At 56.1% G+C, this 27,779-nt stretch overlaps 1 protein-coding gene and 1 long non-coding RNA gene across 4 annotated transcripts; one reads left to right on the forward strand and one right to left on the reverse strand.

The window, feature by feature from the left end:
- Positions 1-951: 951 nt before the first annotated feature.
- FLNA (filamin A) lies at positions 952-27,446 on the reverse strand. 3 transcript variants are annotated; one of them, XM_081277893.1, is made up of 48 exons: positions 27,188-27,446; positions 23,453-23,941; positions 20,222-20,470; positions 20,036-20,133; positions 19,797-19,944; positions 18,725-18,843; positions 18,552-18,629; positions 18,297-18,459; positions 18,013-18,213; positions 17,304-17,441; positions 17,097-17,220; positions 16,795-16,931; positions 16,500-16,693; positions 16,160-16,273; positions 15,926-16,069; positions 15,015-15,138; positions 14,771-14,931; positions 14,601-14,691; positions 14,339-14,508; positions 13,977-14,094; positions 13,614-13,876; positions 12,796-13,393; positions 12,537-12,710; positions 12,297-12,459; positions 12,054-12,214; positions 11,794-11,964; positions 11,334-11,457; positions 11,094-11,250; positions 10,273-10,462; positions 10,092-10,115; positions 7,521-7,768; positions 7,317-7,412; positions 7,083-7,185; positions 6,855-6,995; positions 6,607-6,735; positions 6,283-6,456; positions 6,023-6,184; positions 5,727-5,930; positions 5,498-5,650; positions 5,260-5,382; positions 4,900-5,166; positions 4,602-4,739; positions 4,248-4,363; positions 3,543-3,675; positions 2,644-2,820; positions 2,264-2,482; positions 1,977-2,180; positions 952-1,465 (listed from the first exon to the last, which is right to left on the reverse strand). In XM_081277893.1, the coding sequence occupies exons 2-48, from the start codon at positions 23,823-23,825 to the stop codon at positions 1,278-1,280; spliced, it is 7,944 nt and encodes a 2,647-aa protein (XP_081134019.1). In that variant the 5' UTR covers positions 23,826-23,941; positions 27,188-27,446; the 3' UTR covers positions 952-1,277. The 3 variants fall into 3 exon arrangements, with proteins under 3 accessions (XP_081134019.1, XP_081134018.1, XP_081134020.1); XM_081277892.1 differs by lacking the exon at positions 27,188-27,446 and adding an exon at positions 26,814-26,970; XM_081277894.1 differs by lacking the exons at positions 10,092-10,115; positions 27,188-27,446 and adding an exon at positions 26,814-26,970.
- On the forward strand, positions 7,775-11,774 carry LOC308639625. Its single transcript, XR_014020091.1, has 3 exons — positions 7,775-7,943; positions 8,012-10,152; positions 11,659-11,774. It is a non-coding gene; the product is annotated as an uncharacterized lncRNA (long non-coding RNA).
- Positions 27,447-27,779: the final 333 nt, after the last annotated feature.

The following is a 27,779-nucleotide window of genomic DNA, read 5'->3' on the forward strand; positions in this document are numbered from 1 at the left end:
AAAGACCTATTGCTGCCCATGTTGTCCCCCTACCTATACACTATTCAGATCTCTCATAAGGATTCGGTTTTAGGGGTTTTGCATATGTATCACCAGTCTCGTCCCCCCACTCTGATCTTCCTAATTGGCATTGGTCCAAAGGCTCTGGGGTTCTGTCTGAAGGCAGTTCTAGCAGAGCTCATAGACAGTGTGTCAGGTGCTCATGAGCTGAGGCAGGTATGCCTTGACCCAGAGACTCTTGCTTCAAGGCCCTTGCTTGTAAGTGGAGTGGTGGTGCTGGCTCTGACAGGGATTTGGGTTCTGGCTGAAGCTACTTGGCAACATTGACCTTGGCATGCAGAAGGGGTATTGAGAAAGGGACTGACATCCCTGTTGCACTGTGGCAAGAGGAAACTATAGCCAGGCCTACCCAGGGAAGGTAAAACCATCAAAGGCACCATGCTTCCCTTAGAGTGGGCCTTGAATGCATGCACCTGTTCACTGAGGGGCCCTGAGACTCAGCCTGCTGGGGCAGGGGATTTTAGGATAATCCCTTGTTCAGAGGGTTTGTAGCAAGTTCAGGATTCCTGGTTGATGGCTAGGACTGGCTGCAATTTCAAGACTCCTTATCTGGTAATCTCCACCAGGGTGTCTTCTTGATCCCACCCTAGACAGCAGTGGACCTTCCTTGCTGGCATTTAGTCTCTTGCAGTGTGGCCTTTTTTTTTCCTAGGCTCCATTCTCAGAGCTCCACAGATCCTTCATCCTGCATTGGTTATAATCCAGAGAGGCAGACAAGAAGCAGGTGCAGATGGAGCCTCTGAAGAGTTAGGAGGTGAGGTAAAGCAGGTGCCCATATGCACCAGGAGGGCTACCTGGAGATCCAGCAGCCTGCACTGGACCCATGTTTCTGCCCTGCTGGTGTCCTTGTCAGTTTGGTTTGACATCAACCCCCATGAGAGCTATAGCCACTCAGAATGGAAGCAAAACTTTATTCCTCTTGACTGGGAAAGATAACTAGCAGGTGGTCGTGCATAAGACCCCCACTTCATACCCCTCCCCAAAACAAAGAAGACAAGCGGTGCCACCAAGTGGCTCCCTTTGCCCAAGAGAAAGCCAAGAGGCTAAAGACTGGCTGGGAAGGCAGGTGAGCACAGCGTAGGACAGGGGCGACTGCAGTGATGGGGTGGCCAAGGCAGGCCAGGGCTCAAGGGAAGAAGGGGGGACTGCCTGGGGGATCGGGAAGGCATGGGAAAACTTCTTGTCATGGAAGCTGCTGGCTGGCATGGGCACCAGGATCAGGGTACCATGACACGGTAGGGGCTGCCTGGGATATGCTCATCGCCCCACTTGACCACCAGTGTGTACTCCCCTTTGTCCTTGAGTAGGTAGGAGACACTGTAGAGCCGGCTTCCCACATGCTTCACCAGGATCTCCTCGCAGGGTGTTCTTGGGCCATGGACTCCCACCAGCAGCATATTGTTGCCTGAGGTAGGAAGGGCTACAGTCTCAGGTCCCAGTCGCTTTCCTTCAGCTGTGACTAACCCCCTTAACCCCCTTCCCATATCTTTTCTCTACCTGTTTTGGGACACTAGCCTTTCCAAGAAAGCTGCCAGCACCCTCCCCTACCCAGGGAAGCAGAGGAAATTCCAGCTCCCCAAGGCATTTCTTGAGGGGCAGAGAGGTCCACATGGGAAGTGACATTACAAATGACAGCCACAACCCTAAAGGTGGTTCCCATACCTCCCATCCCATTATTTCTTTGTTTTTGGCACCAGGGATTGAACCCAGGGGGCCTAACCACTGACCATGTCTCCAGACCTTATTCTTTATTATGAGACAGGGTCTCACTAAGTTGCTGAGGCTGGCTTTGAACTTGCAATCCTCCTGCCTCAGCCTCCCAAACTACTGGGATTAGAGGTATATGTTACCACACCTGGCTTCATCCCATTATTTCTGGTCTGGTCTTTCTGGAAGACAGGGGCAGAGCTGCCTACCTGCTTTGCTGCAGTCCACTGTGAAACTGCTCTTCTGGCCTGCGTAAGCCTTGCTCAGCCCCAGGCCCTTTGCCACAACCTTGCTGGCATCGGCAGGACCTGGACCTGGTGTTCCATGCTGTGGGGCACCAGCAGCCTTGGTGAGGGAGTCCACAAATACTGATGATGTCTCATGGAGGCTGTGGTTGCTGACAAGGCGGGGGCCTACAGGGCAAAATAGGTGAGGCTAAGAGGTGGCTAGAGTGTCAGTCACTGGGTAGGTGCCAACAGCCTGATCTTAGGCTCACCTGTGACCTTTGCCTTGAAGGGGCTGCCCCCAATGTGGTAGGGACCACCATACTTGATGGAGATGAGGTAGCTACCAGGTGCCATGGGGGTATAGGTGACGCGGTAGCCCTCAGGGCACTCCTGACAATCCATCTTCACTTTGGAGGGGCCATCAATGGTCACCGAAAGGGCTCCAGCTCCTGCATTGCTCGTGTTCACGATAAACTCAGCTGGGTTCCCTGGGAGAATGGGAGGTCAGGCAGAGCCCACCTAGCCCACTTCCCTGTCCTCAGCCACCCGGCACAGGCTTGTCACCTCCACATGCTTCCTTTTACCACCAAAGGCTCAGAAGCAGGACCCTAGCAGCTGTATCTGCAGTGAAAATTGCACACAGACCTACCTGTGACACCACCTTCCAGGCCTGCTCCATAGGCGGACACTAAGCCTGGGTCCCCTCCATGCCCAGGTTCCCCAACTCGGATCTTGAAGGGGCTTCCAGGGATATGGGTCCCGTTGAACTTGACATCTATCAGGTAGATGCCATTTTCCCGTGGGATAAAGCGTACAGCATACTTATCTGAGGAATAGAAGGGCATGCTGTGGGCCTGGGGTCCCTTATGTATAAGCAGCAAATGTCTGAGAGGAATAGCCTCAGTCTTAGCTCTATCCATTTTTTTTTTATCACCAATGAGAGCCCAGCAGCTCCATGGAGCCCACTCTGCTGCTTCCAGGGCTGTTTTGGGCACCTCTACCCACACCCCACAACACAGACCAGGAGGCTGAAACTTTGGAGATTCCAAGTAGCCCACCGTCGAGGCTCATTTTTACCCTTTACAAGCAAAATGCCTGCCTTGCTGCCTCCTTATGAATGTCACATCACTTGCACACTAAATAAGGTTCAGAGAAGGACAGGAACTCACTTCAGGTCATGCAGCTGGGAAGGGACAGGACTAGGCTGTGAAACTAGTGAACAAAACCTATTAAGGCCATGTCCCTGACTACAAGAACATGCAGCCCTGAAGCTTTTGCATCTTTCCCTCTGGAGACCAGCACTGCCTGCAGAAGGTTTTCCTAGTGGCTGTGACTAGTAAACCTACGCCCTTGGGGATCTAGGTATCACGGGTTTCTTGGCTGAGAGGGCCCAGGTATTGAAACCTAGTTTTGGCAGTTTACAGAATCTGTACCTTCCTTTTTATTCTCAGCCTGCTTCCAGCCAGCCGATCATGCCCTGGGGAGGCCTGCTGCCTCTGGTGGGGCCAGGACAGATGGCTGGATGACTGGGCAGGGACAGGGCCTCACCTTGATCAATCTCTGTGACATAGCATTCCTCCAGGGCTCCCGAGGGGCTGTGCACCTTGGCATCAATCGCCCCCTTGGCCCCGTTCAGGCTGACTGCAAAAGAGGCTGGTTGGTTGACCTTTAGCCCTGACTCCTAGAAGCATAGCAGATGTGGTTAGATGGAGTGGTTGGGAACCAGGGCAGGGGAGGAAAACAGAGCCCCATAAGCAGGAGGCCCACAGGGTTGCACTTACCCACCTGGCGTCCAACTTGGTTTAAAGAGGGAGAGCCACTAATTTATTAAGTCAATAAGCCATAAGCATACTTCACAGTCCCCTGCCCCCCAGACTCATGCTCTGCAATCACACACACACACACACACACACACACACACACACAGGTGGCAGGAAGAGAAAGCAGCCCCACCCTGTGGGAAGCACCCAGCCCTGACAGGCTGTCCCTCTTTAAACCGCAGCCCTGGTGCTCAAGGGGCACAGGCTTCTGTTCAAAGCCTTTAGACCTGAGACACGAGAAAAACTCCAGGCGGTGGGCAGGGCACTGCCTGCCAACCCCAAGCGTGGGCTGTACCCGACCAGAGCAGAGGCCTGGTACCCAGAACTATTCTGGGTAGGTCACTTGACACAAAGCCAAGGCCTGCTCTCTACAGTTGCTCTGGTCTGGCCGGGCCCAGGAGCCCCAGGTGGGCAGTTTCTCTCAGTGCCTCACCTGAAGACTAGAAACAGTAAGGCGGCGGGCGTCGCCAGACGGAGAAGCCACAGGCACCACGAAGGGGCTGTCAGGGATGTGCTCCTCGTTGAACTTGACTGAGACCTCATAGTCACCTAAGGAGAGAGCATAAGGCTGAGATACCACATGACCCCAAGGCCCAGCCCACAGAAGGCACACTGAGAGAGCCCAACTTGTCAACCTTCAGACCTCCTGTCTCCCTCAAATAGCTTTGGTGACCCTGGACTTCAAGGTGGAGGATGGGAACCAAGCACAGCTATCTGCAGCCCCCAGGGCCAACACCTGCACTTGGGCCCCATTTCCTCCAACTCCAGCTAGCACTGCCCCCAGTACCTGGCTCCTGAACCACATAGGCCACACCACAGGAACCATCCTTGCGGTCCTCAAAGGAGATTTCAGCCTTGCTGGGACCCTCAACAGCAATGGCCAGGCCCCCAGCGCCAGCTTCTCTGGTCCAAATGCTGAATTCGGCTATGGAAGAGCAGTGTGTCCTCATAGAGGGTTGGTTCCATGGCCTAAGCCCCTTCCAAGCATGGCCAAAACCAACATGGCTGCTAGTTATTTCCTCTAACCCCACCCCTACCTTGGGTCCACCCAGGAAAACATGAGCTCTGTGGACAAGCATACCTACCTGGCACTCCAGCTTCAGCCCTCTCAAGGCCAGGGCCCCCAGCACGGACCTTGTGGGCTCCCCCTTCACCCAGGGGCCCCACAGTGAACTGGAAGGGGCTCCCAGGCACATGTTGGCCCTTGTACTTGACGCTGACCGTGTGCATGCCCATCTCAGCAGGCACAAATCGAATACAGTAGGTATGGTTTTCTCCTTCCACAATTTCTGCCTCATGGGTCTTGCCAGATGGGCTGGTCACCTGGGCTGTCATGTCTTGGATGCTAATTTCTGCAAGTGGGGGATGGGTTGGTGAGCAGGAGCTCTGGGACCCACCCCTTGTGCTTAGGAATGCCCAGAATCCTGGGCTCCCTGAATTCCTACCAGGGATCTTCAGACTAAGGTCACAATGACTGCCAACATTGGCCACTGAAGGGGCCCGTCGCCTGCGTGTGATGCTTTCTTTCACCCGGCCTTCACCTGTCACCTTCACAGAGAAGGGGCTGCCTGCAGAAGAAAGTACAACCCATGTCCCATACAGGTTACATGCTGAAGGTAGGTTCTAGGGTGTGGTAAGAAGGGCCACCAAGTGGCAGGAGAGGCATGTGGCTGTTGCACTCACCAGGCACATGCTGGTCAGCAAACTTGATGTTGATGATATAATTGCCAGGCTCTGTGGGACAGTAGGTGACCCTGCACGTGCCATCTTCCAGGTCCTCTGTATTGATGTCCACTTTGCTGGGGCCCTCAATGGACAGGCTGAGCCCACCATAGCCTGGTAGATGGACAACCATGAGCCAAAATTCCAAGCACAGCTATACCACCCTAGCTGGCAGGCCAACACTGCCTACCTGCATCCCGAGTGTCTATGATAAACTCTGCAGGTTCAAAAGTATGGCCTTCATGGAGGCCCTGGCCCGAGACCCGCACACGGCTGGCATCCCCGATCTCTGACTGGCTGATCACCACTGGGATGGGGCTGCTTGCCACATGCTGGCCATTCTTCTTCACATGTACCAGGTGCTCTCCTGTCTCCTTGGGCACAAATGAAATCCCTGGACACAGGACAGAGTCGTCAACCAGGGAAGGTATGGGCCCACAGCCTCCCTCCTTTCTAGAAACACTGGGCTCCTTCTCAGCCTCTTACCCACGTGGCCATTACGCAACCGCTTCAGCAGACAGGGTTCCTCTCTGCCTGAGGGTGGTACCACAGTGGCTGTCAACAGGCTGAGGTCTGTCTCTGAGATGTTGATGGGGATGTCGGCTGCAGAGCCTACCTTCAGATGGGACATCCGCATGGAGTCATCACCTGGTGGGAGGGCAGGACATTTATCACTTTGCATCCAACCATAGGACATGGTGCCAACCCTGCTGTCTGCCTTTGTCACTGCTCACTGTGCCACCTACCTGTGACCCTGGCAGTGAAGGGGCTGCCTGGAATGTGCTGCTCATTGTACTTGACTAGGATGCTATAGTCACCAGGCAGTACAGGTAGATAGGAAACACTACATGTGCCATCCTGGTTGTCAGTGCAGCTGATTTCTGCTTTGGATGGACCCTCGATGGCCAGCGACAAGCCCCCTGGAGAGAGTTAAGGGTTGAGGGTAGGAAGGGTAGGATCTGGAGACCTAGCAGCCAAGCAAAGGCCAGGGACACAATCTTGTGTCCAGCCTCCAACCAAGTGAGGACACCTCAGGCACAGAGTAGGTCAGGTCTAGAGCTGCTGCTTACCCTCTCCTGCATCCTTGGTGTTGACAGTGAAGGTGGCAGGCTTGTTGACCACTCCGTGGGTGAGACCAGGACCATAGGCAGTGACGTGGCCACAGTTGACATAATCCACATAGAACTGCAGGGGGCTTCCTGAGGCAAGAATTGGAGGCACCATGGAATATCAGCCTGTGTCCCCTTCCACTCCCATCTCTGTGAGATGGTGGCAGCAGTGGCATCATGTAGGGTGGGCAGGGGTAGGCTGGGCACACCTGGGATATGCATATTGTCATAGCGGATGTCCATCTCGTGCAGGCCAGCTTCACTGGGCGCATAGCGCACAGTCACAGTGCCATCCTTATTGTCAGTGATGGAGGGCTGTGCCACCTTGCCTGAAGGCATCCGAACCTCCCCTGCAGGGCAGCAGGTCTGGGGTCAGGGCAGCCGTTGGCACACCCTGGCCTCCTTGGCTTCCAAGCTCCTTCCCAGCCCTTGCTTACCAGTGATCTCGCCCTTCTTGATGGTGAAGGGGATGACAAGGTCAAAGGGCCTCAGGCTGGTCATATCCAGCCCGTTGACACCCACCAGGGGCCTCTCTGGGGTCTGCAGTGGAGACAGAGGGCTTGGGTGAGGGGCTGAGGAAAGATCCAGGGTCCTTTCCCACATGAGGTAGAACAAGGCCTCACAGGAACACCCAGATAGCCAGTGCCAAAAGGAGGTGGATCAGGCCTTACCCAGGTCTGCTGGCCACCTTGGGCATAGGTGTACTGTGGAGCCAGCTGCTGAGGCCGTAATGGGGCCTGTGCCGTTGGCTGGTCCCCAGCCAGAGCCTGCAGGGCAAAGCAAGAACTGGAGACTCACCACAAAGGGAACCCCTGGAGGGGCAGGCTAGGATCTGCCCAGAAATCCCCGCCCACCCATCCTTGGCCTTTTCTCACTGTCACTTGGAAGGGGCTGTTGGGTACATGCTCGCCGCCAAAGCGCACACAGATGACGTATTTGCCCGGCTGTGGGGCTGTGTAGAAGATGTCGAAAGTGCCATCCTCATTCTCCACCACATCCACGTCTACCTCCGAGCCATCAGGGGTGCACACGGTGCAGGTCACCTTGCCTTTGCCTGCTGCTTTCGTATCCACTGTGATCACTGTCTCCTCCCCAATCTGGATGGTGGGGCCGATGCCAGCACCTGGTAGGGCAGGGTAGGTCCCCAAAGCGGGGCCAGTGGGTGAGCCTGGTACTCAAACTGCTCCCATCAGCCTGCCGCCTGTCCAGGCCTATAACTGCCACCACCAAGCACAGCCAGGCCTCCTACCCCACCCTGTCCCCCAAGCTGGGATGGTGAGTGGTTTCTCAGAAGCCAGGCACAGCCAGGCCTCCTACCCCACCCTGTCCCCCAAGCTGGGATGGCGAGTGGTTTCTCAGAAGCCAGGAAGGAGTCTCCTAACCACCTCAAGCTCAAGTCCCACATGGGAGAGGCCCAATGAGTGGCACCCAGGTGCCAGAAGGAAAAGGAAGAGCCCATCCTGGCACAAGAACTTAATGCCACCTCCCCTGCTAACAGCCTCAGCCAGTACCGTGACCCACGCTACCTAACACCAGCACTCTGGCTGAGCCCATGGCTGCCTGTTTCCCTGTGGCCTTGCCCTTGGCCCCAATGCAGTGTATGGATGCAGTGAGGCAAGAGTCCTGCTGCAGTGTGGGGGATGTGACACTTGCCTCGCTATCCCCCCAGGCCTGAAGGTGAAACTGGAGTTTCCTGACAACTGAGAACGCTCACTTAACCAGAGGCTTGTGGTAAGAGGCAGCCCAGCACAGCGCAGCCCGGCGCAGGCGGGAGCAAGGAGCAGGATGGCAGCAGGGTTAGCATCTGAGCAGCATAAGACAGCAGGCTTGGCAGAGCAATGGCAGCACCCAGGGACAGGGGACAGGAGGTCCAAGCCACAGGTATCACTGCTGGGTTGCAAGAGCAGAGCGGCTGAGCAGCCTCTAGGGCCCCATAGTGCCCGAGGAAAGGGGAGGGACAGTGACGTTATGATCTGGAGCTCAGCTGTGGAGGCTCAGGAGGCTGTGGGCTGTGTGGCCTGGCAGCAAGAGCACCCCTGCAGCCCGGCCTCCCGCCAGGAAAGCAGCTGGGAGCACCAAACCTGCTTGAGTTCAAGGGGCCCCCTGGCCAGCCTGCCACTATATCCCCCTTCAGCCAAGGGCTCCCACTACACTAGGCTCTGTGCTGGCCTTCCACAGCTCTCCTGACTCTAGACCTGCCGTGCATGCTGCCTTGTGAGGCCTTACTCATGCATGCCCTACAACATCTACCTAGTGAGTTGGGACCCATCCTGATCACTTCCCCTGACTTCCCATTTCCCCACCCAGCCCCAGGCCATCAGCAGGTCTTAGTCACACCATCCTCAAAGTACACTTCCTAACTGGGTTTCCACCTAAAGCCCCACAGCCACCCATCTGGCCCAAGTCAACCCTCTGGCTTGTCTGAAAGCGACTTAAACCCTCTAGTGGGGCTCCCTGCCTCCATTCCACACATACAGTGGCCTGGGAAACAAGGCCACTCTGAGTCTTGCCCTTTACCACTGGCCAAGGCCCCGAGATCAGGCTTTTTCCAATGCCCAGCTTCTGCTGCCCCTCTGCCCCCGACACACCTTTACTTCAGATCCTGTAGCCTGTTCTACAAAGTAATCTAACCCCTGCCACAAAACCCTATCCACCCCTCTAACTCTCCCTGGACACCTGCCCGAGTGCCAGGCCTGCAGCCTTCAGAGACCTTTTTGAGTAGCTGCAGCCTATTATCAGCACCTCTGGGTTGTCCCTGGCTGGGCAGGCAAACCCTATTCCTAGCTGGGGACTATGTGAATAACGTCACTGCTCAAGGGATAAAGAAGGAGGGAAGGAGAAAGATGGGCCAGAGTGCACTTTGGGGCTCTGAGGCTGGGCTGGGCCCTGCCATGCTGGCCGCCCAAGCAGTCGACACTGGCGCTACTGCACTACCAGCCAGCCCCACCCGCTCATGCACCTCCCCCGGCCTGGGACACAGAGGCCCCTGGGAGGTGGGGATGGAGGTCTGTGGATCTGATCAGGGCTAAAGACTCCCAGTGAGTGGGGGAGGCCCCTGTCCCCTTAGCCCATGCAGGAGCCCCTGTGAGAAGGAAGCACCCGCTGCCCATCACCGGGTGCTTCCTGGGGGTGCCAAGATCCCCAGACCCCAAAGTCCCCAGTGGGATGCCTCTCAGGATACACCTCACCCCAAAGCTCTCAGCTGCAACCCGAGTTCTCAGATGGAGAAATGGAAGCCCAGAGAGGGGAAGAGCTGGAGTGTTCATGCTCAGCTCCAGAAACCTCCCTGGGCCCTAACCCTCCAGCCCATGGCCTTATCTTGTGCAGCCTCCCCACTCTGTCTCTGCCTAGAGCTGCAGCTGGAACTGTCCTGGAAATTAGCAATGAAGAGGAAAGGAAGCTGCCCCTCTGGGCAGGAGGGGCATTGGCCCCAGCAAGCAGCTTACCTAGCCCGTGACCTCCGATTGACACTGAGGTGAGAGGGCAGAGAGCAAGGAGAAAGGTCAGGTGAGTCACTCAAGGGAGCGGCCCCCACTCCCACACGCCGCCCAAGCAGCGAGCCCTTGCACACAGGCACACCCAAGCCCCGTGCCGAGCACCGCAGTGGCCACTGGTGGGTTGGCTCACCTGTGACCGTGCACTTGCTGGCATCCCCAGTGGGCACGGCCCGGACACGGTATGGAGAGAAAGGGATCTCATCACCACCATACTTGATAAGGATTGTGTAGCGGCCTGTCACATCTGGCACATAGGCCACTGTGTATGTGCCATCATGGTTGTCTTGGATATGTGTCTTCTTGGGCTTGCCTTCAGGGTCCTGTGTAGCAGAGCACAGGCAAGGAGGTTGGCTGAAGCTTAGCTAGGCCCAGCCGTGCCTCAGGCCTTCCTCAAGGAGCACCAAGCACACTGCTACAGGGACAACCTCTGGCCCCTCATTCACCCAAGTCCCAAAGGTCTGCCTGCATCTAAGATTGTCCCTTACTTCTGCCATGAGCAGAGTCCAGAATGGAATCACCAAAACATCCAGCATTCCCTGACAATTAGGCAAAACCAACCTTGGCTGCAGAGCCTGCCCTGCACTAGGAGGATCTTGCATGGACTATCTCAGGGTCATATTCTTACACCTGCCCTATGAGAATATTCCAGACTTGGGGCTGAAGCATTAAAGGCTCTCTGGTCCTGTGCTCAAAGTCAGCAGTGAGAGATTGTATTCAGGCAAGCCTATTCCTGTCACCACAATCCTGAGCTAGTCACAGCCTTAGTAAACCAGAAGCAGGGGGCTTGCCCTTCCCTGTTTTCCTGGTGAAGCTCCCTAGAGAGACTAGAGACCTGTCCTGGCCTGTCTGCCCCACCTGCAGCCCCCCAGTTCAGTCACCCAGGCCTGGCCCCCTTGCTTCTCTTGCCTATGGCTGGAGCTGCAATGCAGCTTGGGAAGGTGATGCACTCACTGTGATCTGGACAGCCAGTAGACCCTCTCCAGCATCCTTTGCATCAATGGTGAACTCTACAGGGAGGCTGGCAGGCACACCAGTGGTATTGAGTCCGGGGCCACTAGCCTTCACTTTGCTGGCATCATGTGTCGGTAGTACTTTAACCTTGAAGGGGCTGTGGAACCAGCGAACTGTGAATGGCCAGACAGTTCTCAGAAGCCAGGCTGCCCCCAGCATAGGCAACAGGCCAGTTCTTACCTCCGGGGCACCTCTTCTTCCCCGTATAGCACTGAGATACTGTAGGGCCCTTCTCGGCTAGGCACATAGTTGACAGTTTGCGTGCCATCAGCGTTGTCCACCACGTCCACTGGCTCCACCAGGCCTGGCCCCAGTCCCAGGGACAAAGTCTCAGATGGCTCTCTGGGCCCTGGCCCTCTTACCTGTCCCACTGTATGACTGGGACTCGGCCTCTAGCCTAGACCTTGCCATGTCCTCATGTACCCATCTCTGGGAATGGTCCTAAGCCTACCCTCCCTCTTGCTACATCTATTCAGTACACAAGTCCTGTCTGTTCCTTCTCCAGGTTTCTACCTAGCTCTGCTGTCATCTGAGGCTCTTCTACCAACTGCAAACTGGGCCTTCAGGCTCCTTCCCTAAACTTCAAAGAGGTCACTACCTCCCTGGCCTCCTGCTCCCAGGTGCGTAAACCTTTACTCACCTTTAGGCCCCTGTACTTTGACATGAAGCGGGGCAACACCAGCCTTGCTTGTGTCCACCTGGAAGGACTGAGGGAGGTTGGCACGGACCATGCCTGGGCTCAGACCTGGCCCAGAGCACTTGACCTTGGATGCATCTGTCACATCATGCACAGGAACCTTAAAGGGACTACCTGGGATTTGGGCAGAGGGATGGCAGCTTCATAAGTCAGAGTAGGCATAATCAGGCAGTCCTAGCCCTGTCCTACTATCACCTCCTCACCTGGAACTTGGTGGCCACCATAGGTGACATTGAGGCTGTAGGTGCCGGCCTCATATGGGATGTACTCTACTGAACAACTGCCATCTTTGTTATCCATGCAGGACATCTTCGCCTCTGAGGGGCCCTCTACAGCCAGGCCCAGGCCACCTGTGCCAGCTCCCCTGGTCCAAGCAAATAGCCTGTCATTCCCTGGGGTTCCCAGGCCCATTGGCTACCCACTTGCCTCCCTGGTAGCACATTCACCTGGTCTCCACTGTGAACTTGTTGGGTTTGTTGGTGGTACCACTTTGGATGCCCGGCCCGTGGACACGCACCCTGGAAGGGTCGCAGCCCTCGGTCACAGGTACCTGGAAGGGGCTGCTAGGCACAGGACTGCCATCATAGGTCACGTCAACAGAGTGGAGTCCTGGAGGGCAGGCCAGGTCAGGAGGAGCCCAGTCTGCCCCACCTGCCCTGCCTGCCCAAGAGAGCCCCAGCACATACCCTCCTCGTACGGTGTATATTCTACTTTGTATGTGCCATCACCACAGTCTTGCACATAGGTTTCAGTCAGGTTGCCAGAGGGGTTGGCTACACGGGCCTTGACATGTGGCCCTCCAGTCTGTGTCAGAGCCCGGGCATCCACGCTGAACTCAGTGGTAGCCTCTCGGAAGACTCCTGGAGAGGGATGCAATGAAGCCAGGGTTACAGGGACCCTGCCCCCGCCGAACTCCCCCATGTACCCTACAGCAGGCCTCCTTACCTTGGCCCTCAATCCCAGGCCCATAGCATTGGATGCCTGAGGTGTCCACAGCAGGCTCCACCTGAAGCTTGCTGGGGAAGTTGGGCACAGGCTGGCCGCCGTACTTAATGGTGACAGTGTAGGCCCCAGGGCAGAGAGGAATGTAGGTGATGGTGTGTGTGCCATCACCGTGGTCCTGGATGTACACTTCAGCCGGCAGCCCTGCCTCGGAGCAGATCTCAATGGTCAACTCTGCACTGCCTGCACTTGAGCAGTCCACTTGGAACTGGCCCACCTCTCCAGCAGTGGCCCGCTCCAGCCCAGGGCCTGAGCACTTGACCTTGGATGCATCAAAACAGGGAACCACGTGGGCCTTGAATGGGGAGCCAGGGATGTGGGTGTCGGCAAAAAGGATGTTGATGTTGTAGTCCCCAGGCTCGGTGGGCACGTAGGATACAGAACATGTGCCATCCCCATTGTCCAGGCACTCAAGCTGCGCCTCGCAGGGGCCTTCCACTGTTAGGCCCAGGCCACCTGTCCCGGCACCCTTGGTGTCGATGGTGAAGCGGGCAGGGGAGCCTGCACTGCCTCCTTGCAGCCCTGGCCCGAAAGCCTTCACCTAAGGGAAGAGCAGGTTGGAAGCTGAGACTGCACCACCACCAGCAAACTTCCTTTTGCCCTGGTTTTCCTCCCCTACCAAACAGGAACACGAACAGGTTGCCTACAGCTATGCTACCATTCTCCATTATAAGGGCAAGTCTGGAGAAGATGGAGTGCCCCCCAGGGACCCTCAGAAAGCACAGTGGGCTCCACCCTTAGAGCCTCCCAATCCCAATTACCTTGCTAGGTTTGGTGGGGGCCATGGCTTCCAGAGGAAAAGGGCTGCCAGGCACAGGTACACCATCATAGGTCACCTCTACCTCATAGGGCCCCTCCTCACGGGGCACAAAGCGCACCACACTATTGTCGGCCCCCAGGCCTGGCTCCACCTTGCAGGGCACCACTGCACCTGAGGGGCCCACGATCTTGGAGGCCACTTTGCCTTGACCACCTGCACCCTTTGACTTGACTGTGAACTCCTGATCTTTGCCAACATCCACTTCTGTTGAGAAAAGAAAGGAGAGAAAAAGAGAACCATGGCACCTAGCTTAGGTAGACCCTGGGTGCTCTTCAGTGACTACAGAAAGTACTCAACTACTCACTCTCTCCTAGGCCAGACACCTTGATCTTGCTGAGGTCCAGGCTTGGAGACACCCCAACTGAGAAAGGACTCTTGGGGATGGGATCCCCTCCATAAGTGACATTGACACCTACTGGGCCCTGAGAGGGGTACAGAAGGGCAACAATTATCAGTCAATACCCTGGTCTCCTTGGCCTGCAAGTGCCCTGCTTGGGAAGAGGGCTTCAGACACTGGCTTTACTCCCCAGCTCCCTTCCCAGGTGAGAAATCAGACTTGATGGGAAGCCCCTTGGAGCAGCCCACCTAGCCCATCCCTTACAAGGAAGCTCACAGACTAGATGACTGTAGTGGAGGGGTGTGGCTGCAGGGGGTCAAGATGGCTACCTGCTGCACAGGAGTGTACTTGACTGTGTAGGTGTTGTCATGGTGATCAATGATGTCCAGATCTCGCACCACATCCCCTTTAGCCAGACCTGAGAACTGGACGTCCAGCTTGCCTTTGCCAGCAGCTTTGGCGTTGACGGTGAAATGGGTGGGTTTGCCAAGCTCAATGCCTAAGGAGACAAAATAACCATATACAGGGGCACCTTGCTCTGAGCACCCCCACCCTTGAAGTCTCATAACTTCCCAGAGTATTCATCTTTACCAGTGCGATTGAGGCCAGGGCCCTCTGCCTTCACCTTGCTGGCATCATGGGAGGGCTCCACCTTAACCCGGATGGGGCTGGTGGGTGTTGCCTGTAGGTGGTAGGGGAAGGGTTGAAAAGAGCAATACCTCAACAACCAGCAATCTAGGGGCCAGAAGCAGTAGACCAACCTGGTCAGCAAAAAGGACCATGATAGTATAACTGCCAGCTCCACGGGGTGTGTACTTGACTGTGAAAGTATCATTGTCATTGCGGATGATGTCGAAGTCGATGTCGGCCTCAGCAGGGCCCACCACACCAGGAGCACACTTGATGCCAATGCTGACATCACCTGTCGTGGTGGGAATCAGCAGAAGCTGGGATTTTGTGGGGATATTCCCCCCTCCGGTCTTCCCACCCAGGGCCAGGCCTTACCCTGGCCAGCCTCTGTGCAGTCCACAGTGAAATAGGTGGGCTCATGTGCCTTGAGCCCTGTCTTGGCCACACCTGGGCCATATACCTTGACCTTGTTTGGATGGCTTCCAGCTCCCACATTCACCTGTAGAGTACAGAGACAAGTGTAGGACATGACCAGCCTGGGGAGGCAGAGGCTCCCTCAGCTACTGGTGTAAGATAAGCAAAATGGTGCAGCTGCCTTGGGGAAAGTCTGACAGTTCTTCAAAATTAAACAGACATCATATGGCACAACAGCTCTGCTCCTACATAGCTACCCAAGAAAAACAAAAACCTAGATCCACCAAACTCATTTTACATGAATGTTCCTAGCAGTGCTATATACAATAGCCTCAAAGTAAACACATTCCAAAGGTCCATCACATAAAAAAGATAGTCACAATGTGGTCCATCCATACCATGAAATATTTGATCATAAAAAGGAATGAGGCATGGGCTGGGGTTGTGACTCAGTGGTAGAGCGCTTGCCTTGCATGTGTGAGGCACTGGGTTCAATACTCAGGACCACATAAAAATAAATAAACCAAATAAAGATATTGTGCCCAGATATAACTAAAAAAAGTATTTTTTAAAAAAAGGAATGAAGCACTGACACATGCTCAGTGTGGATGAAACTTAACAGGATATGCAGTGCAGAAGCCAAACACAAAAAGTCACATAGTATATGATTCCATTTATATGAAAGGCCCAGAAGCAGCAAATTCATACAGTGGGAGAGCAGGTTAGTGGTTGCCAGGACCTGGGGGAGGGGAGAGGTGGGAGGGTGAGTTTCATTGGGCATGATGAAAATTGTCCTAAACTTAGATTGTGGTAATGATTGCACAACTCAGTGAATGTACTAGTACTGAGCTGTCCATTTTAAATGAGCTCACCCGGAAGGGGCTGTTGGGGATGCTGACACCTCCCCAGGACACCATGGCTGTGTGCTTCACTGGCTTCCTTGGCACATAAGAGCAGCTGTAAGTTCCATTGCCGTTGTCTTTGACTGATGCCTCTACAGGACAGCCCTCATTATCCTGCAAGATTGGTAAAAGCAGGCAGCCTGCTGGTCAGTGCTCAGGCCTAGGTGCCTGCCTACCCTGCCCCCAACACAAAGGGCATCGCACCTGGACTTGGACCCGGAGAGGGGCCTTCCCGCCATGTTTAGCATCTACTGTGAACTCTGCTGGTTTGTTGACAGCTACACCAGTCTTCTCCAAGCCAGGCCCACGTGCCTTCACCTGGTAAGAGAACACCCAAGTTTCAGGGGACCAAGTCAAGGCCACCAAACCACAAGCCAGGCGTGGCAGCTGGGGATAGAGTGACAGGAGCATGGTGCTGGATACACCAGTTTAGGGCCTGGGCTCAGGACCCCATCCTGGTTGACAAAACAGGGATGTGCCCACCCCCAGTGGGCTTCCTAAGCAAAGGCAGGAGAGACTCAGGCCACTGCTGCACGCCCTTTACCCTGTCTGGGTGAAAGTCCTGGGGTGCATCACGGATGTCAGCCATGAAGGGACTGAGGCGGATGTCCTCGCTGTTACACAGCACGTGCACAGCATACTCGCCAGCCTCTTGGGGCCAGTAGCGCACGTCACAGGAGCCATCGCCTTTGTCATCACATTCAATCTTGGCCTGTGATGGACCTTCCACGGAGAAACCTAACAACAACCATCAGTCCCATTGATGCCCTGGAGACTCAGGGTGGGCTGCCCTTGCCATCCTCCACCCACAGGGGCCCACACTGAAGCCTCCAACTTACCCAGGGTGCCCACGTCGTCCCCAATTGCCTCTACCACGAAGTCTGCTGACTTGCCAACGACACCGCCCTCCAGCCCAGGACCCCAGGCCCGCACCTTCTGATTGCCACATTCAGTGCCCACCTTCACCTCAAAGGGACTGCAAATGGAAGAGCCACTTAGGGGAGCACTGAGAGGCACCATCCTACAGAAGAGCCATCCCGTGCCCAGCAACGTGGGCTAGGCAAGAAGACCAGTTTGGTCCTCCATTGTCAGAAGACTTAGAAAATGCTGGTTGGTGGGGAAGAGTGCCTGGGAGCCTCACCTGCGCCCAATGTTCTGGCCACCCCATGTGATGGTGACAGTGTAGGTGCCAGGGGCTGTGGGGTAATACTCAAAGCCATAAACGCCATCCCCTAGGTCCTTCTGCTTCACACGTTCCTCTCCCTCTGCCAAGATAAGGAGGGCCTCAGGACTGCCTAGCAGTGACCCTGAAGGCTGCTGCCACCCATCCCAACCCCAACCAACTTACTGGGGCCCTTCACAGTGACCTTCAGCTCCCCGCTGCCAGCACCCTTCGTGTATACCTTGAAGTCAGCTGTCTCCTTCACCCGCACACCCTTAGGCTGGAGGCCTCGGCCAACAGCCCGACAGGCAGCTGGATTACAGGCTGTGGGTAGAGGAACTGGCTGAGCTGCTGGGAGCTAGAGCTAGGTGTCCCCTTACCTGCCCCAGCCTCCCACAGGACCAGGCTATTGGGATTGGAGGGTCCCTAAGAGCTTGGCCCAACAGGCTAGTGAGGCACATGCAAGTAAGAACTGGAAGGGGTTGTGACCACAGGACCTGTGTACCAAACCAAGACATGACAGGCTTCCTCCCACCTGCTGACCCCAGCCCACAGACATCCACCCAACCCTCCCCTCCAAGAGGAAGATGGATCCAAGTACCGTTGACCCTGTGGGCAGAGCAGAGAGCAGCAGGTTTCTAGACAGCTGGAGCGAGCTCTTCCGAAGGTAAAAGCATGGAGAGGAGAGACGGAGAAGGGCAAGAAGAAGAGGAGGAGGAAGGAGGGCCCCAGCAAGGGAGGAAAGACAGCACGTGCCCAGATAGTGGAAACTCAGAGACTAGGGGTGCCCAGGCAGGGGCTGGAGAGGGACTGCACCAAAGGGCTCCCCCTCCCACACGAGGCCCAGGCAGCAACACCACAGTGGGGGCAGAGGGGTGGCCAGGGCTGGGCCTACCTTGACCAACAGTGACAGTGTAGGGGCTGCGAGGGATGGGTACTCCAGCAAAGGTGATGTGCACTGTGTGGACGCCCTCCATGGTCGGTTGGTAGCTGCAGCGGTACGTGCTATCACCCCGGGCCTCCAGCTGAGGCTCCACTGTGCCTTTCTGTCCTGCAGGGTCCTGGATCACAACTTCCACCTCACCCGTGCCAGCTCCTGTCACAAGGCATAGGCTTAGGTCCCAGGCTCCAGCACAGCTCTCCTCTCAGGCTGCCTGGGCTTCAGTAGCCTTCCCTCACCTGCTGTAAAGATCTCAAAGTAGGTGGTCTTGTTGGCGATGTTGCCACTGGGCTCCAGGCCAGGGCCCTGGGCAGTCACTTTGCTGGCATCACCTTGTGACTTGTCCACATACACCTCAAAGGGGCTCTTGGCAATATGCTGACCAGCAAAGAGCACAGTCACCTATTCCCAGGAGGAGTGAGCCATGAGGGCAGGGACAGGAACCTCTAGTCACTGCCCATGGCCACCACTCTCCCTGCCAGCTGAAAGCTCACCTTATGAGTCCCCGTCACTTTGGGGATATACCACACAGAGAAGGTACGGTTCTTGTCATTATTGGCAGTCACCTTTGCCTGTAGTAGGAAGGAGCCCCCCCATGAGCCTTTGTTAAGAGCAGCTCCTCCAGAAGGGAGCACAGCAGGGCCCTCCCCTACTAGTATAACCCTACTTCTTCCTGGTGTCCAGCAGGGTCTTCCACATACACCAACACCTCTCCCTGGCCAGCACTCCGGGTCTCCACAGTGAACTCTGCCCGCTTCTTCACCATGTTGCCTGTGGGCTCAATGCCTGTCAGAGAAAGGTGAGCAAGTCACAGGCCAGCTACAAGAGCCACAGCCTTATGTCTTTACCCCCTGCCCCCTATCCAATGCTAAGGCAGGCAAGCTGAGCCCCTAGCCCTTCAGGAGTATCAGGAACACAGTGTTAGAGCCCTGATCCCTCTGCAGGCTCAGTGCCCCTCCCTGCCAGCCTCCAAGTCAGGCACGTTCCAAACTGGGCAAGTTTGTTCAGCATAAACCCAGCACAATGAGTCTGGCCTCAGGACCCAGCCATGCTCTTGCTGCAGAGGCAGGCCCATGCCTGTTTTCTGGAACGCTCAGGTTTCCTGCACCAGTGTGATTGCCCAACCCTTTCCCTGGGCTGTGGTTCATCTCCCAATCATAGAGAAGGAGCCCACTGGGTCCTCCCTCCCTGGGGAGGTTTCCCCACAGCCTTGTGTGACTTGAGGAACTTCCTAGCACTCTCTTGTCAGTTGACTTGTTCTAACCAATCCTGATCCATTCCCATCAGATTTTTTTTTTTTTGTACTGGGGATTGAACCCAGGGGTGCTTAACCATTGAGTCACATCTCCAGCCTTTTTATTCTTTATTTAAAGACAAGGTCTCACTGAGTTGCTTAGGGCTTCCCTAAGTTGCTGAGGCTGGCTTTGAACTTGTGATCTTCCTGCCTCAGCCTTCCAAGTCACTGGGATTACAGGAGTGTGCCACCTCACCCAGATAAGACTTTTTTTTTTTTTTTAAAGAATGGAACACATCAGAAATGTGCGTGTCATCCTTGTGTTGATCTCCATATCATCTTAATTTTACTATTTCTGCTGCCAAAGCAAGCACTCCCATCTGACTTGTTTGAGAGGTACTAGCTGTTACTTCACCCAAAACTCCTTGGGTCCTCCAGATTCTGACAATATACTATGTATGGGGAGGATGTTGGTGCACCAGAACACCCCTAGGCATTCTCTTACCTGGCCCGTAGGCTCGGGCTTTCTTCGGGTTCAGTTTTGGCCGCAGGGGAGCCCCTGGCTTCAGCTTGGCTTTAGGGAACTGGGACAGGTAAGTCATGACAGAGTGCTCATCCACATTGGGGTCCACAATCTCCTCAGGAGTGATCACCTGTCACAAGCAAAAGACAGGAGCCATTGGAGCACTCCTCACTGCAAACAGGTCCCCCATAGCCTCCAATAGGGCCAGGCAGGGAGCATACCTGAGGGATGCCCAGCCAGTCATCAGCTTGCTGCATGGCCTCTCGTGCGTTGTTGACAGGCTTACTGGCATCCCAGGAGTCCCAGTCAGGACAAAGGCCTGTGACACAATGAAGATTGTACTTTGAGTCAGGGGGAGCTACAGAACTACCTTCCAGATCTCCCACAGACAGCCTGATCCCCCTCACCTGGAGCACAGCTATCGACAAGGGCACCCAGGGCCCGGCCACTCTGCCAGTCCCTACTGAAGTTGGTGATGGGCAGCTGTGGCAGCTTATTCTGGATCCAGCCTAGGAGCCTCTGCTTGGGTGTCTGCTTTTTGGCTTCCTCATCCTCCTCCTCATCCCACATAGGCATGGAGATAGAGTAGTGCAGAATCAGGGTCCAGATGAGGCCCAAGATCAGCTTCAGGTTTCCATCCACAATGGCCTTGCTGTCTATGGGGTAAAGAAGTGGCAGTACTGGGCAGCTTCCTCATGGCCTTAGGGAAAGTGCCCTCAGACAAGGAGTCAGGTCACTCCCTGGTGGTAGGGCCAGGGTCTCACAGCACATGGAGGCACAGGGAAGAGGCCCTGTCCCAACTAGGGATGGGATATCAAGCAAACTCTGTCCAGAGGCTCTCTGTGGTATCAGAGGTGAAGACTTCTGGGGGAGAGGGAAGATACCCATAAACACACAAGGAAAACAGGAGGACATTTCCAGAAACCTCAGGGCCCAGAAGAAGTGCAGAAGACTGTCCCAGCCTGCAGACAGGTCCAGGGAAAGCGTCTCACAAGGTAACTGGAGGATGATGGAGATGAACACTTTGTAGCTGCCAAGATGGAGACCTGTCCCTATCTCCAAGGATCTCTGAAAACTGGGAGGTGTAGCCCAGCCCTAGCTGGTCTAGAAACCAGGGCCCCTGACCACAAACTGGGCTGGGGCTAAGGAAGAGGAAGGCTGGGTTGGCAAAGAATGGTTGAGAAATACAATTGCTACTTCAGGGTGGATGGGTGGTGGGTGTGAGGCAGGGGAAGTAGAGGCATTGGGCAAGGACCCTTGGGTGATGGGGTGTGAGCCCCACCCTCTCCACATCCTTGTCCCCTCAGTCACACTAGAAGTCAGGAGGTGGCAGAAGGCTAGAGCACTGCTTTGAGGGGGGGGGGGAGTGCCAGGGCTCAAAGGAACCAGGGGTTGGGCCACATGGTCCTGACTCACTAGGGCCCACAGAGATCTTCTGGGGTGACAGAGCAGGAAACACTGTAGAGGCCCCCCTTATCCAGCTGGAGAAAGAGAAGGGTGAGGCTGGGTGAGCCTGGCTCTGCTGCACAGGCCTCTGCTTAGGAGCTTGGGTGGTAGAGGCTTTGGGTGGGGTCCCTGTGTCCTGCTGCCTCAGCAGAACCCGCTCAGCTGCCACCCATCACCCGCCCTACTTGCCACCTAACGGACTCAACTCAAGTACTCAAGCGGGCACCATGCTCACCACAGGGGAAGTGGTTAGGGTAGGCACCCTACACCCCCATCATCACCATGGCAACTGCTCTGGGCCCCACCCAAGGCCACCTTTGGGTCTCAGCCTCCTCAAGGGTGGGTGGCTGTGGGTGGAGCAGACTTTCTGAGAGCTCATCTTTGGAAACCCTACTGGCTTCCCTTATAATCACAGAATACTTATCTAGTGAGTCAACTGTGGGGGTACTGTGAGAAGGGAATGAACACCATCAAAAGAGCCATCAATGGCAGGTGGTTTGTCAGTCTGGATGAAAGAAGTACCTGCAACACCAGCTGAGCTTCTCAAAGCAGAGTGCCCCCACCCCTGCTGTTCCCAGATGGGTTGGTCCTGACCCCTGAGCGTTATCTTTTACTGTCCCCAAATTGTGGGAGGAGGGATCAGAGAAGACCAAGGATGCAAGGCACACAGTAGTGTGGGGGCTTCCTGGGTCCAGCACAAGAGCCCTCAGGGGGCTGGAGGCCTTTAGTGGCCTCCAACAGGAAGGGCAAGGCCAGGCCCACCAGCCCTCACAGGTAGGGCCAGACCCTCCCATGGTCCTCATCATGTGGGCCAATGCCACCCCCTCCCCCTCCCCAGAGGGAGGGAAGGACCAGGGCCCAGGGCTGGGAGACTACCCGGTTAAATGGCCCCGCCCCATCCCACCCTCTTTCCCCAGCCCCGGGGCCAGCCGGCCCCCTCCCTCCCCTAATCACTGCTGCTTTCCAACATTTTTTTGCCTTATATGGCAAAGCTCTGGGAACTAGGCCTGCTCCAGCCAGCTCACAAGAAGGAGGGGAGAAGGGAGGAGGGAGGAGACCCCCCCCAAAGAGCTGGGGTGTGGCTTGCCTCCCCACATCCGGTTGCCCCCCCCCCCAGGACTCAGAAATGACTCAGCTTGGCTAGACTGAGGCTGGAACTGGGGGGTGGGCCTCCCAGTGTGGAATGGCATTCCAAAGAAAGAAGTTCAGCTCTGGGGACCTGCCCCTGAGTAGTCAGGAAAACCAAGTTGTGGTACCTCAATTTCTTGGGCTCAGCATTACCATTCTTGGGCCATAAAGACAACTGGAAGCCCTCTTTCATTTATGAAGAAAAGAAGGTTCATCTCCCTTCTACTCTCCCTGTTCTACATTTCCCCAAGTCACCAGTTCTGTTGCCTCTCACTGAGCAACTCCTATTATAAGAAAGACCTGAGATGCCAGTCTCTCCAGTCCAATGACACTGGACACTGTGCTGACAGTGAGCCTACTGCACACTGGAACAACTTTTAACCAACTCCTGTATTCTAGATGCAGAAAACCAAGGCTGACATAGAAGCAAGTGTTACCAATGATGAACAGTATAGTTAGTGACTACAAGCCAGGTCTCTTCACTTAACCACACCCAACTCACTTTGGGTGCAGTCTTGCTAGTCATGCTTCTCTCTGGGGATTGAAACAGGGGGACTGAAACCACTTTCAATGAGGAGGGGCCGTCTTTCAGGGACAGAAGCCAGGAGAGCCCTAGACAATGGGACCAACAAGCTCCAATCCCTACTTTAGAACCACAGAGGCACCTGAAAGCCAGAGGGCCCTTTCTAAACTGCTGTAGGGGGTGAGCTTGGATCTCCTCCTCCTCGGGGATGGGGCATGTCCTCAGGGACAGGATTCAGGTCAGTGACCGCCCCACCAGGCCCTGCACCAGCGCAGGAGCAGCAGTGGGGGCGCGGCCTGTGGAGGATGTGAGCTCAGCCTGGGCGCCGGCCAGCGGGGGCGCGTAGCGGTTCGCACGCTCAGCGGGCCAGCCCGCGCGCCTTTGTTCTTGAGGCCCGCGCTTAAAGGGATGGCCCAGAGGCCCAAGGGACTGTGCGACGGCCGCGAGGGAAACTAGGAGGGGTCAGCCCAGGGGGGATGGGAGGACGCTCAGAGCACCCGCCCTCACCCACGCGGCGCCAGGGAGCAGCCCGCGAGCTCACCGATGGACACTAGTTTGATGCTCTCTCGATCCAGGAACTCGAGCGCCACCGATACGTTTTCGAGCTGCATCTGGCGGAAGGTGGGTCGCTGGTTGTGCTTGCGGTGCATCTTCTTCTGGCTGAGTACTTCAAGCAGTGCGATGAGCCTCAGTCCGTCACTCAGGTCTGTCTGCAGGTTGGCGATGCGCTTGCTCACGCACTTCAGGTGTTCGTTGCACCAGCGAGTGAATGTGTTCTGTTGGATCTTCTTCCATGGTGCGTCCTCCGCTAAGTCCTTCTCGGTGGCTGGCATCTCGGCGTCCCGCGAATCGGCACCGCCGCCCAGAGCCGCGCCCGATGCGCTCTGGCCGGATCGGGAGTGGGAGCTACTCATTTTGAGGCGCGAGGAGCTGGGGGGGCGGTGCTGAAGCCTCTGCGAGGGGACGGCCCTTTAATTAAAGTTGCAGGCACTTATGCGCGTGAGAGGCGAGGCAGAGAACAGAGGTTGTGCTGCGGAGAGAGCGAGCCCTTTAAATGCGGGTAGAAGCCTGAGGTGGGGCTTCGGTGGGGCGGGGACTCTGGGTGGAGCTTTGGAGCCGCGCCCGCCCCGCCCGTCGGAATGCCCCCATGAAGCCCCCCACTGCAGCCGTAATGACCCGAATCCCCGCTCTTACGGCCCAGAAGGGGGCCAGGAGGCGCCCAGGTCCCGCTGCCTCTGCGCTAGCGCTTCAGGAAACACACCCTGGAGGGACAAAAGGCTTATGAGTGTCTGGCGCTTGGATGACCGCTAGGATCCAGCCGACACGCCCTTACAAGGGACTTTCCTTCCTCAAGGCCCCTACGGGGGTTGGGGTGGGGCGGATGGGGTCCCTGAGTCACTTAGGTTCCACCCCTTCCCCGCACCCCGCCACTCTCTGTCACCCCCACCCCGGGCTGCAGGGCTTAGGGTCACCCGGCCGCACCCTGCTCAGCAGCAGTGGAAAGTGCCCAACGTTAAGAGTGAGCCCTTCGTGAGCGCCGGGCACGCCTGAGCGCTTTGTGTGAGCAAGGCCAAGAAAGCCGCTGCCTAGCAGGGCCACGACCCTACGCGGTCCCCTCGCAGATCCCTGGCCCCTGGCGGGCCCTCTCAATCTGCTAGGCCTTCGCCTGCGCACCTGAGCCCGCTGGTTCCCACCACCTCCCTGCCTGCTCTCTCGCTCCACCGCTCCACCCGGGAGGAAATGGGGCACTGGGCCAGGAGGCCACCAGCCCTCTAGGAGCAGCAGCCTTCGAAGGGGCCCAAGTGTGCCAATGGGCATGGGCAGAGGGTGCCATGTGATGCGTGCAGACAGCGTGTTCCCGCCTAACACCACCATAACGTCCACCTGGGGCCCTGGGAACAGTTGCCTCTCTTGGCCTAATGGCCCCTGAATCCGATGGTACCAGGGGTGACCAGGTCACTGGGAGGTGTAGAGGGGGCCTGAGGACAGAGGGCCAGGAAATCAAAGGGAGTGAATAGGGGTTGCCAATTCTTGCTTATGAGCCTGGGCTGTTTTCCCAGAGTACTGTGAGACTATTTATTGAAAGTTAATTTTCTGGTACATATTCCAGAGATGGTACAGAGATCAGCAAAAACACAGAGTAGAAGCACAGGTATAGAAGACACTGACTGCAACCCTCTTCAGTCATGAGATGTCAGTCTACCTATGGCTTCTTCTCCAGGGTGGACTCTGTCCCTCCCAGTCCTCTGTGCCTCCCCTCTCCAGAATCTTTCCTTCTTTTTTCCCCAGAAGGTAAATCCTTGTCCATACTGCTCAATTCTAGTAATAATTAATTAATTTATCTTCTGAAGACCAGTGGGAGAAGGAGTCAGTCATCATGTTATGCCCAAATATGGATGACTCTCCTTGGCTTTGGGTGTCTGCATGCCTGTGGAGAGACTGTGATGTCAGTGGGTATCTCCCTTGCCTCCAAGCTTTGAGGCTGCCTGTAACTCCACTGGTTTTCCTACTAGTGGTGGTGGTAGGGGGCCAAATGGCATTTTTCAGTAGTGAGGCCCACCCCTGCACTCTCCCCTCTCTTGACCTCCATCTTTCATACACAGTGCACAAAATGCACCAGAGTGTCTAAGAGCTGAGGGCTGAGGGGTAGTGACAGAAAACCCCTAAAAATTCCACCCCAGTGGAAAGGAAATATCCAGAGATGGAATTACATCAATAATTGATTCTCCACTAAGTACCATCCATCTGGGTCATCTGGGGTTCATTCCTTAATCGTCAGAGAATAAGAAAACTGAGTCATAGTTAACTATGGAGTGTGGAGGACATAGGACCACCACCAGATGTCGCCCCATCCTAAAGCCCCCAGATTGGGTAGCCTCAGGAAGCAAAAATTCAGAGCTTTCATATTTTCCCTTATTTGGAGTAGATTCTTGGATGTTAGACATGTCCCGCCCACTTCCCCACCCCTGGCCCACAGACCCCAGGCTAGGCCCTCCCACAGGGAACTATATCCCCAGTGCAAGGGGCTCTTCAGCTGGGATCCCCAAGAAGCCTTTTCTAGACCTGTGTAGCCAGGGGGCGCCAGGAGGGAAGGAACTAGCAGATTGGTGAGGTGAGAAGACCCAGCTGGCAAGACAAGTCAAGATGTGACAAGTGAGGGCACCCATTTCCTAAGTTCCCACCTTGACTGTGCAGCCTGGAGCACACACAAATGGGCCTGCCAGAGGGTTTCACCTACTTTTCCTGGCCCTGGATGGCATGAGGATCTGGTGCTGTTGCTGCTTACATTCTTACTGCCGGTGAATATCCCACTCAAGAGCCAACCTGGGACAGGGTCCAGGGCCCAGACAGGAAATCTAAGAGCCTGGCCAAACCCCACCACAGTCCCCTTGGAGTTCAGCAGCCCCTGAATCAGCTCCCCTGTGCCAAAAGAGGCTGGTACCTTGTGGACTTGTACCAGCAAGGGAATCGCCCCCGTTCCCATTCAGTGTACTGTGAAATATCTTTACAGGTAGCCACTCACCTCCCTTGCACACAAGGTCCTGATCTGGGGACCCTTTTTCCAGTCAGGGAGGTAATGATGGGTTCATGGGCACCCACACCTCCACCCATCTCATGCCAAACGCTCAGAGACCCTCCCTCTCTCACAGAAGCCCTGTGTCCTTGGGCTCCCAGACTATGGGCACAGACATACGTTCGTGGGTAAATTATGGAAGGCAGACTCTGGATACCCTTCCCAGATGCGTGGGACCTGAGCTCACCTATGCGAGTTGCACCTGCCCAGGATCTGGGCGTGCGCGAGCGCCTGCATTTTCCAGCCTCTCCGCACACTTTCGCCACCCACCCCAGCCCACGAGCAGCGCTGCGACAGTCCGACATGGAGCCTTCCACAGAGGACTCACCTGCTGTCCCCTGCCAGCGGCTGACAACCGCAGGGTGGCGCCCGGCTCGCCTTCGCGCCCGTGCCTGGCGCCTCAGGGCTCTACTGGCGTCCGCCGAGCGCCGCGCGCCTCCACGCGAATGGGCTGCCGCTGCCCGCCTTCTTGTTGGTCGCATCCCCGCCCCGCGCCCGCCCCGCGCCGGGCCGGCCCAGCCCGGCAAGAAAGCCTTAATTGGTAAAATCACCCAGAAGCTGGGGGCGGTGCGGGGGGCGCGCCGTGAGCGCCAGAGCCCTGTTGCCCCTGGCGACGCCCACCCCCCAACCCCCCCACCGGGATGAGCTCACCGCCCCGCTAGGGCCGCCAGGCCCTGGGGCGGGGGGGGGGGGGGGGCTCACCTTCAGCGTCCGCAGGGCCTGCAGAGCTCTTCTCTAGGCCCAACTTCTAAGAGGCTGGAAGGCTGAGTTTAGGGGGATCCAAGCACTCCCCTACTGAAAAGGCCCAGCTCCAAGGCCACCTTCTCCAGAGAACCAACCAGTCAAGTCCTCTGTCTCTGCCCTAAACCTGGGCTGGCCACACAAGTCAGATCCTGCCCCCTAGGTGAGGGACATCAGTAAGTATCCACTGAGCCTCTACCATGCTCCAGGCTCCAGTTTGGTGGACTACAGGGCACTGAGCCCTATGATGAGCAAGCCTCACTGGTTTGGCCCCTGCTGAGTACAGGCCTGACCTAGGAGCAAGCAGCACAGATGCACTGAATTCCTAATGCAATATGGTGCAGTCCCAAAGCCTGGAAGTGTGCAGTGGGGTGCAGCCAAGTGTCTGTGAATCTGGTGGGCACAGCCACACCCTAGCATTGCCAGGCTTCCTCTTCCTCTTCTACATGCCTGTTTCCTGGTAGCTTCAGATTCAGCTCAAATGTCACTTCCTAGGGGGAGGCCACAAAAACAATGTCATTTCGACATTTTGTCTGCAACAATCAATAGGAGC

Source organism: Spermophilus citellus (genome assembly GCF_964194105.1).
Source record: "Spermophilus citellus genome assembly, chromosome: X".
NCBI lineage: Eukaryota > Metazoa > Chordata > Mammalia > Rodentia > Sciuridae > Spermophilus > Spermophilus citellus.

What these genes read in the sequence shown, in the direction of transcription:
- FLNA (XM_081277893.1), bottom strand. Translation starts at nt 23,825, where the DNA reads ATGAGTAGCTCCCACTCCCGATCCGGCCAGAGCGCATCGGGCGCGGCT. An exon ending in CACTGTCACTGTTGGTCAAG is followed by an intron (nt 17,442 to 18,012) that starts GTAGGCCCAGCC and finishes CTCTACCCACAG; the next exon opens with CCTGTAATCCAGCTGCCTGT. An exon ending in GGTCACTGTGAAGGGCCCCA is followed by an intron (nt 17,221 to 17,303) that starts GTAAGTTGGTTG and finishes TTATCTTGGCAG; the next exon opens with AGGGAGAGGAACGTGTGAAG.